Raw genomic sequence first — 10,803 nt, 5'->3', positions numbered from 1 at the left:
TTTACTCCCTTCACATTGTCAATAAGAATAAATTACAAAACCCTTCTCACATGAGAGTTAACCTGTCAGACCGGAGAGTCGGTGCTGTTTTGGGGTGGTGGTCCTCGAGATGAGAAACTCTGAGAAGGTCTGCCATAAGGCACATTCTTCTACTTGCAGAGGGGGATGGGAAGGGAGGTTTTGTTGCCCTGGCTTTCCCCCACCATGTGCATACCAGAGATACAAAAAAAAAAAACCCCAACAACCAGCAGACAGTGAGTGCAGCTCACAGGGACTTAACAAAAACCTCTCATCAGACACTTCACCCGGAGAGAAACACTTCTTCAAACTCATACAGAGATATAGGATAATTTATCACCTTATTTTTCTGCCACTATAAAAAAAGAGGGGGGTTTTGGAGAAGGGGTGGCGCATGTGAGCTGGAGATCCTATTACAGAGATCCAGACTTTTTCATGGCAAGTTTTTTTGGAAGTTGGGGGAGGGAAGAAGAATCTGCAACTTTCCTATCCAGCTTAAACGACACAAATGGATACTTTATTACCGCTCTAAGATCACCATCCGCGTTTTCAACACATGAGGACATTTTGCGCGGCGGTTAGATTTTGGATAATGAAGGAATTCGGGAAAAGCCAAAAGGGATCGGATGAGAAGTGCAGAATGAAACAGTTTGGAAGGACTTCGGGAAAACTTTAAAGTTAGTTTTTTTTAATTTACCATGCCGCTTTTGGAAACCTATCCTAAATCTAAAGAACAGAGCAACCCATCTTGGTCTTTCTGTACATTAGTTTGCTGAAGCACAAGAAAACAAAGTGATTTTTTTCTCCCTTTTTTGCGCAGTTGAATCCTCCCCCCCTTCCAAGATGTCTTCCAAGAGTTGGAGCTCCATTGTTGGATTTTACGGGATGCTTTGCATCTGGGCTGCCTGGCTTTCTGGCTGCGGGGCAGTGCTCTCTCCAAACGGGACGATATTTGAGGATACCTGCAAGAAAACCACAACTTGCGAGGTGCTTAAATATAACACGTGTTTGGGATCGCCTTTACCATACAGTCACACTTCTCTGATCCTGGCGGAGGACTCCAGCACCCAAGAAGAGGCTTTTGAGAAGTTGACCATGTGGTCCGGTATGATTTGAAAATCATAATTCATATTTGCTACTTTAGTACGTTTGTCTTTTATGTCAGAGAAGTCAGTTTCTTGATACCGCATGTAAATAATTAAGAAAATGCTTTTTTCTTTTTCTTTTTTTTGTAGTAACAATTAACTCATTTAGCTTTTTAATAAGCCGAAACTCTGAAAATTGGCTGTTTTTCAGTCAATATACCGTATTTATCAGTATTTACTTTGTATTGTTCTATTGAGATAAGATGTTAAATGCATGATAACGGCCTGCTGTGACAATTCACAAGTACTCAGGAGGTTTAAGTAATGGAAAAGATCCTCGAGAGGAAAAGAGGGGTTAAAATCCATTAAAGGTAACAAAGGACAATCATTCAAAGGTGTTAAGAGCGGAAACAAATGAAGACCGGCTGATAAAAGGGTTTTTAGATATTCCGCAAGAAGACTTTGACCTTCATAAACTCTCACTAATGACCTGTCAGTACCAGGCCAGCCTCACAGATCTTAAAGAGTATCATTTGTCTCGATTTTTACTAATTTAGAAAATCATTCTTGTAAACAATAATAAAAAAAATTGCAAGTATTATAAGGTGAAGTCTGTAACCATGCCCGTACATAAGTGTTACACGGATGGAAAAATAAACTTTTTTAATTTGTAAATTTTTAATCCCAAGTTTTTATCATCTAGACTATAAACTGACCTATAATTGACGTCACGAAATCTCACTTTGTCAGACTGCCAAACCTCAAATCTACAATAATCAGAAACAATTTTAGCCATAAGACCTGTAAGACCTCTATGACTTGATGCAACATAATTATAACAATTATGTATACTGTATACAGTATACACAGGGTGTTCAGTTACTGTTAATATGTTCCATTAATAATTCTATTTTGAAAACTGTGAAAGGGGCTATTTTGATATGAAGCATATATCTCTTATAAAACACATTTAAAACATATACATTTTATATGGGAGGGAATGTGGTAGTTTTCATTTTCAGTCACACAAAATGATTTTTATGTCATTTTTTTGTCCATATGTGTTTTATTTATTTTATATATTCATTTATTTATGTCTGAGCAACAGTCAAGAAAAGTATGCAGTTAACTACCTGCTGGAATTTGAATTGAATTGAATTGAGCCGTTATTTGTCACTTGCAGTTGCCTGCCAGCGAAACTGGCACTGCATCATTTGTGCAACTTAAGGAACTTGTGAATTGGCCATAAACACACAGTAAAAGACTGTCTGAAACGCAATAAATACAAAAAAAATCTTATGTTTAATGTTCTGTTCAATGAAAAATGAAAAGAGCTCAACAGTAGCAACAATCTTACTACAAAATGAGAAAACACCACCAACTTAATGCTGCTTCCTTAGCACCTTATCCCTTCACATATCTGGAGAATAAATGTAATATGGACGCCTCAATATTTGTTTATTCATCATATGTTGTCATTGCAATATTGAACAAAACATTGAACATTGTAGATTTTTCTCATATTGTACAGGCCCACCTTCTCTGTTTTCCACTGACTGAGTTGTGGATTACTCGATTAATTGCTATTGTACAAATAGAACATGCAAATTAAAAGAATCAGATTCAGTCAGTCATATTCAAAGTGAATAATTTCTTTTTCCCTTTTTGCATAACTTCTCTTAATATGTACATCTCCACCTCCGGCTCTTGGAAATTGATAGGAAGTGTATAACGATCATCACTGTCATCATCACTGGTCTCATAAATCTAACTACTCATGGGATCATTGTCATTCTTGTGGTGAATCTATCATCTCTAAGTTAAATGCCACAGGAAGTTTCAGTTTTGTTTTTGTGTCCTAGGTTTGCGGAATGCCCCTCGCTGTTGGTCGGTCATCCAGCCTCTGCTCTGCGCCGTCTACATGCCCAAATGCGAAAACGGCCGAGTTGAACTGCCCAGCCAGAGCCTCTGTCTGACTACACGTAGTCCATGTAGCATCGTGGATCGGGAGCGAGGCTGGCCCAGCTTTCTCAAATGTGACAAATTCCCTGTGGGCTGTTCGGTATGTTCAATTGTCATGTAATGTCATGTGAGACTTTTTTTAAAAGTCCGGGCTCAGAGGTCAGGGTCCAGTAAACAGCAATGATTTCAAACTGTTAGGCAGCTGTAAGACTACCCATTATATCCTCTGTTTGCAGAATGAGGTGCAAAAGCTGAAGTTCAACACATCGGGCCAGTGTGAAGCTCCTCTGGTGAAGACGGACATTCAGTCGAGCTGGTACAAGGACGTGGAGGGCTGTGGTATCCAGTGTGACAATCCTCTGTTCACTGAAGAGGAGCACAATGACATGCACGCCTACATCGCTTACTTTGGAACCATCACCCTCCTCTGCACTTTCTTTACCCTGGTGAGACAAACTATAACGGTATTCATTTTTGGGGGGGATTGGGTCACATTTAACTTAAGCCACATTCTCGCTTTGTTAATTATTTCTCTTTATTTTTCAGGCCACATTTCTTGCAGACTGGAAAAACTCCAACCGCTACCCAGCTGTCATTCTCTTCTACATCAACGCCTGTTTCTTTGTGGGCAGCATCGGCTGGCTGGCCCAATTTCTGGATGGCGCACGTGAAGAGATTGTATGCAAGAGCGACAACACGATGCGACTCGGGGAGCCCTCGTGAGTGCAAAACCTCGATCTCAGCGTTAAATATGATACGATTTCATGTGATTTTTTCCCCCTCCGCATGCCCCCCCCCCCAAAAAAAAAGAAAAGAAAAAGAAAAAAAAAAATCACAGAAATTCTCTAATCTTGCTCTTTTCAGGTCTTCGGAAACGCTGTCATGTGTCACCATCTTCATCATCGTCTACTACTCCCTGATGTCAGGTGTGATTTGGTTTGTCATGCTGACATATGCCTGGCACACATCCTTCAAAGCTCTGGGCACTACTCACCAGCCACTGTCTGGTAGAACCTCTTACTTCCACATGGTCACCTGGTCCATCCCCTTTGTCCTCACTGTGGCCATCCTAGCAATCGCTGAGGTGTGTATGAGGCTTTTCACTAAAATTCCTCATTCTTTGAGATTTTAAAATGTTTTACAACTGAGGTTGGTCAGTTTTATGATTCCTTTTGTCTATGCCTGGTTGTCTAAAGGTTGACGGAGACTCTGTGAGCGGGATCTGTTTTGTGGGCTACAAGAACTACAGGTATCGCGCTGGCTTTGTGCTTGCACCCATTGGAGTGGTGCTTGTTGTTGGTGGCTACTTCCTCATTCGCGGTGAGTTCCGAAGAACTGGTTTGTCATGTTTTGAGCTCAAAGAGCTAAAAAGAGACACAAACTGTCATAAAAGTTACTCTTTAATCTTTGCAAAGACTTAATTAAAACATTTCTCTGTTTCTAGGTGTTATGACATTATTTTCCATCAAAAGTAATCACCCCGGTCTCTTGAGTGAGAAAGCAGCGAGCAAAATCAATGAGACTATGCTGCGACTTGGTAAGTTCTCTACTCTCGCCTGATCAATATCAGAGAGAAACCATCCTGAGAGTTGAAACCTGGGCTTAACTGCTTGTTCATCATAGAAATCAGGCATTTTAATAATGCAGGGGCGTAATTTCCTGGGGGGTTATGACCCCCCCCCCCCAAGTAATCAGACCCAACCAATATACCCCCCCCAATAAAATTATGAATTATCTTGCACAAATAGGCTGTTGATTTTCTTTACTTCTTTACTTTTCTGTACTATTTCAGTTATTACCAGAAAAATAGTTGCATGTTTAATCATCTGCCATTTGACCCCCCCTCCTCATGTTCAGCACAAAGTTACGCCGATGTAATAATGCATTAAGGTTTCTTATTCTGTATGATGTATACAAGGAGCAAAGCGACTAATACCTTACATATAATTTGTTGTCCTTGTGTTTCTTTACGATACAGGAATATTTGGATTCCTTGCCTTTGGTTTTGTCTTTATAACCTTTGGCTGCCACTTTTATGACTTCTTCAACCAAGCTGAGTGGGAAAGAAGCTTCAGGGATTATGTGCTGTAAGTTGTGTTTTCTTTTAGACGGAAAACATATAATTTTATGTGTTTTTACTCCTCACACTAACAAAGTCACCACTGCTATTGCACAGCATATTACCCTTTCCACCTTAAAGGGACCACAATGCCAGGCCCAGGATGCATATCTCCTAAAAAATAAATAAATAAATACCTGAATTTTTCCAAATATGTCACATTAATTTAAAGTAAACCTATTATGCTGATTTCTATCTCCATATATTTATAATTGGAATCTATTAGAGTACCTTTGGATAAATTGTCACTATAGCCTGACCGATTTTTAAGACCAATATTTGGTGATTTAAACATTCCATATATTGGCTGATTTTTTTTTTCTTTCAAACACAAAACACATAAATAGTTTCCCCCAATATTTGTTATTTGTTGTTATTTATGAGTCCTAACATAATATGATAATGCAGTTTAAAAGTACTCTTCCTTTATCGTTACCAGTCGTTGATTACTTGTTTACACCCTGCCTGAGTCTACTTGGATCAGCTGGTTATTGTGCTGTGTTCTTCCCGAAAATGTGTTGTCAATAGGGAGGTTGCAGAGTTCCCTCTGGTGGACAAACTAAGCAACACTTGTTACATGCTTAAAGGCGGTTTCTTCCATATGTTTTATACCACAAAAAATGTATCGGCCATTAAAAATCCCAGTCCCAATATATTGGCAAATAGCTAATATTGGTCCACTAATATTGGCTCCACTCACAGTATTTAACGTTTGCAGACCCTCATGGAGACCTGCTCCTCTCCCTTTAAGGCAACTTTCTTTTCATTGGCTACCCCTTGTAAACAGATGGTTGAATGGAAGGTGATCGGGGTGACCATATTAAGGATACCCCTTCTCAGTGACATCATACACTGAGCAGTCTGAGGCCTGAGATTTTGGCTCTCCTTTTAGGATTTAACCAGCTGATCTCTTGCTGATTAGGCCAATGTGCAGCTACCTGTGAGAACTAATTAACCAAAGCATGTTAATATCATGCATTAGTTCATTTCTGTTGCATTGACATTTAGTTGTTGTTTAAAAATTTTAGAAAAGGTAAAATAACATTAGTTTTTACGCTATTAATCTTTTATTTATACACTCATTATGCACCAAAGTTTTGATTAGGTGGAACTAAAATGGTCAGTGGTAGCGATCAGTATGGAGTCATTCGAATCCTTGTCTGGACTGAAGGAAGTTTTACCTTACAGTTTTGCAGCAGTTCAAGTCCTAAGGTGTTAAAGTTTACACCTGCTTGCTTCAAAAGCTGCTTTATACCTCAGCACTTCTCAGTTTCACCCTCCGCATCCAGTCACACACAGATATCCACAACCTGATGCACACTCCAAACCGCCATCTAACCACTCAGCATGAAGCAGTGAATGCAGCCCTCTTTCCCCACCGTGTTGACACTGGCTGGACTGGAATGAATTTTGCCTCAAAAATGTAAACCACTCTCTCCCCACCCTAACATGTAAAAGACCTTCTTATTAACCAGATCCAGCATTTGAATGCACCTCAGTCATATGACTAGCTAGAAGGTGTGGGAGGCACACACTGTGGGCACTGTTGGAGACACAGACTAATCGTCTCTGTCGTATTTTCAACAGGTGTGAGGCCAACGTGACAATCGCCTCTCAGACAAACAAGCCCATCCCAGAATGCACCATTAAGAACCGCCCCAGTCTGATGGTGGAGAAAATTAACCTGTTTTCCATGTTTGGGACGGGTATCGCCATGAGCACCTGGGTCTGGACCAAAGCCACCATCCTCATCTGGAAACGCACCTGGTGCAAGTGAGCAAGTTAACACAAACTTCTGCAAACACGTATCTGGTGTTATGGCTATAGCAGTGAAGAGATACTGTAGGTTAGGATGATTATTTGCCCTTTTTTAATGTTCTTTTAAAAAAAATTAGCAACAGTCTGTTTTTAAAATCATTGTTACACGCCTGTCCATATTAATATGTACAGTGATAGCGGTGTGTTAAATGCCTGCTCTTTGTCCAAAATAACTGAAAAGTTTGGATTGTATCCCCATCACTTCAAAGTATGAAGACACGCACATGCATTTAGTCCTGTTGTGTACCCCCAGTGCATGCATTTCAGTTTGCACTGTTGACTTTTTGGGGGGTTTGCATTTTCAGTCGAGGCCAAGGCTTTCTTACTCTGTATTTTTCCATGACAGAGCTTGATTGATGATTTTAGCATTTTATCTAAGGTCAAATGGCAGCTGTTGGATTGCAAAACATTAGGTCTCAATCTCTTGCTATCAGTGGATCAGGACTGAATTTTTGTTGTCAGAAAAATTAATGTAGCCATCCGTCATTCTACTTTGCCAGGATCATCGGCCGTAGCGATAATGAACCGAAGAGGATAAAGAAAAGCAAGATGATCGCCAAGGCATTCGCGATGAGGAAGGAGCTCCACAAAGATCCAGAGAAAGAGCTGTCCTTCAGCATGCACACCGTGTCCCACGAAGGACCAGTGGGTGAGTATATCATTGAGCTAATTCAGATAAATACATCTGAGTGCAGAGATGTCATTGTATTGACCAGTAAATGGGGTTAGGGTTAGTTAGGGTTAATTTTTTTCTTCTTTTTCATAGCCGGAATCAATTTTGACCTAAACGAGCCATCAAATGACATGTCATCAGCTTGGGCACAGCATGTGACAAAGATGGTGGCCAGGCGAGGTGCCATCCTCCCACAGGACATTTCTGTTACTCCCACTGGTACACCAGGTGAGCTCCGGAGACCATGATTCTGGCTTTACACCAACTCCCTTGAATATAAATTTCAGATCAGATGTTCTAGACCTTGGGTTTAAAAAAAAAAAATCGTAATCTTTACTTTCTATTATTTTGTCACAGTGCCCCCTCCAGAGGAGAGGAACCGCCTGTGGATGGTGGAGGCCGAAATTTCACCAGAAATGATAAAGAGGAAAAAGAAGAAGAAGAAGAGGAAGAAGGAGGTGCGTCCGGTTGAGGAGATGGTGGACCACCAGGTTTATCGCCAGCGTGAGTTTGGTCGCAGCTCAGTGCCCCGTCTGCCCAAACTGCCTCCTCATCCAAGCCTGGTTGCCAATCTGCAGGAACAGCAGAGACAACAACAGAAGATTGAGGAGGAAGTTCTGCCTGGGTCTTACCCAGACTTCCAACCTTCGCGCCGTCTGTCATGCGAGGAGAAGTGTCCCTACCTGCAGTACCAGACCAGCCAGAATGGCTATGGCCACAGCATGCTGTCTGACCCCCTGACCTTCAGAGATCGTCCAGAGGATCTGGGTCTTGGTCCGCGTTACCCTCCCTCCAATTGGCAGCCTAGTGCGTCTTCACGCTACCCTGGAAATATGGATATCACTGATGGAATATCAGAAAGAATGGCCCACGTGGCTCGGGTACCAGCAGGCCGGAGGGCTGGTTACGGACCCATCCACTCCAGGACCAATTTAATGGAGGCGGAGCTTATGGACGCTGACTCTGACTTCTAAAATCATAGCTGAAATAGACTGTTTTAAGGTGTACGTACATAGCAAGGTAAAAAAAAAAGTGCTGGATACTTTCGCAAATTCTTACTAAAGTGCAGCAAAATCCCAATGCCTGGACGTTAAGATGGAACAAAGCTGGTCATTTTTTTTTCTTAAAAAAAACGCAAAGGGATAAAATAGAATAAAAAGTGTTGTGTATAAGAAATTATTTTTATATTTTATTTGTGTCCAGTAACATTTTAAAAGCAACTCCAGGATGATAAGTCAAATAAGGCAGCTAAAACCGTACATGGCTTGAAACAATACAGAAACCCAGATGTCTTTATCCTGAAGCACCGACTCATTCGTCCGCCTGCATCAGCTCCAACCTGCTGGTTACAACTTCAAGCTCTGTGTGTTACGGTGGGACCCGACACTCCGATCGGTGCCAGTCAAGGATGAATTAACCAGGTTTACTTTTCCTGGGATTATCAATGAATGACTTCTTTAAAAAGATTTCACCAATTCTAGAAGACTATTTTAAAATGCCTTTTTATTGTTGTTGCTATATTTAATATTTTTTATTGACGTCTTATGTCACGAGTATTTCATCACTCCTAGGGCAGCAGAAGCTGCATAATGCTGTTTATCGCAAGTCTTCTCTTGTATTATATTTTAATGTTTTGCTCTATCTTCAAGCTACTATATATCTATTAATTGTTTGTTCTTATGTACAGTTGGGGTACTAACCATTACCCACACGCCCCCTCACCCTATAAATACTAATAATTGCTAAATGCTAAATGTTCGCACTTCCTGAAGAATTTCTAATACACACTGGGACTAAAATGAAATTAGATCCACATACGATAACTCATAGCTTCTTTTACACTTCATTTTTGATGCCTTAAATAGTAAAGCCTTTTTTTTCTTTTATTAAATAAGCTACTGTAACTGTGTAGTTATATGTACACACTCTGTTGCCTGGTGCAATAATTCTACACTTTCTGCTTTGATTGGAAGAAAACTTACTTTACAGTTTTGCTGCATTGGACTGAAATGAATGGCTCTCTTTTACTTGTACATTTCAACTTTTCTTCTACATTTTTTGCAGCTGTATTTCTACTTTTTCTTATTCTGTTGTAAATATTAAGTCAAAACTACATCCTCCTCAGTTCAGTTAAAAAAATTTGATAATGCTCCACAAGGAGCTTATTCAGATCTGAAAATAAAAAGTGCAGAATTTTCCATCTCTCTCTCTCTTTCTGTGTGTACTGTATTAGCTGCTCATAGATTTCTCAATCTGTTATATTTCCAATGTACAAATCACTCGATTCTTCTGCTTGCATGATGTTGAACAAAAGGGAAGAGTCAACTGCTCTATAAAAGAAAAAAAAATCTGCCGCTGTACTCGTGCTGTAACCAAATGATCACCTACTATCGTCACGTGTGTTTACACTTACTGTGGATAAATGATGCTGAAGTAAACTGTGTTAAATCGCTACTTAGTCAACACAGATAAATTTTGTTACATAGAAGTGTATGAGAATTATTTATGTTATTAGTAGTTGCCACACTGCCACACTATGAATTCAATAACAAAAAAAAAGCTGATGTCCACCTAAAAAGTTTGTGTTAAAAAAAAATAGAAATGAGGATTACTTTTGAAAAGTAATAATTTCTGTTTTTTTGTAAGCTGTCTGAAGATTAACTGTGGCGCTTTGTGTGTTTAGTCTCCAAACTGAGTATAAGAATACTGTCACTTTTACTGTGCAGCTGTATTTTCTTTTGTTTTGTTTTTATATGTAAATAAAATTTTAGTGAAAAGTGAAACAGATATGTGCATTTTTTTTCTTCGTGTTTTGCCTTTTGTAACAGTTGTAATCTCCGCTACGACTCGAGGACAGGAACTTTTATGACATCCCATTCCAAATCGTTCCACGTTTGCAGCTACAATAATTTTTACTCTTCCAGGTTTTCTACAAATTTTTGGGCAGTGTGTAGGTGTAAAATTTTAGCCCATTCTCTGTTCTACTTCATTCCAAAGTGGTTGCAAGGAAGGAGGTCAAGTTCTTCTACAACAAACTCATCCAACCATGCCTTTATGGACTGAGGAACAGTCATGCTGGGACAGAAGAGGACCCAAATGTCCCCACAATGTATGAAGTACAGAACTGT

At 39.9% G+C, this 10,803-nt stretch overlaps 1 protein-coding gene across 1 annotated transcript; it reads left to right on the top strand.

The window, feature by feature from the left end:
* Positions 1-244: 244 nt before the first annotated feature.
* smo (smoothened, frizzled class receptor) lies at positions 245-10,462 on the top strand. The gene is made up of 12 exons (XM_082509583.1): positions 245-1,123; positions 2,966-3,165; positions 3,302-3,511; positions 3,612-3,784; positions 3,930-4,149; positions 4,262-4,385; positions 4,510-4,602; positions 5,044-5,152; positions 6,772-6,957; positions 7,503-7,651; positions 7,769-7,903; positions 8,033-10,462. Exons 1-12 carry the CDS (start codon positions 862-864, stop codon positions 8,647-8,649), a joined length of 2,478 nt encoding a protein of 825 aa, XP_082365709.1. The 5' UTR covers positions 245-861; the 3' UTR covers positions 8,650-10,462.
* The last annotated feature ends 341 nt before the right edge of the window (positions 10,463-10,803 follow it).

This window comes from Aulonocara stuartgranti, assembly GCF_965226115.1.
Source record: "Aulonocara stuartgranti genome assembly, chromosome: 17".
Classification (NCBI taxonomy): Eukaryota; Metazoa; Chordata; class Actinopteri; order Cichliformes; family Cichlidae; genus Aulonocara; species Aulonocara stuartgranti.
This window is presented reverse-complemented; position numbering and strand designations above follow the sequence as displayed.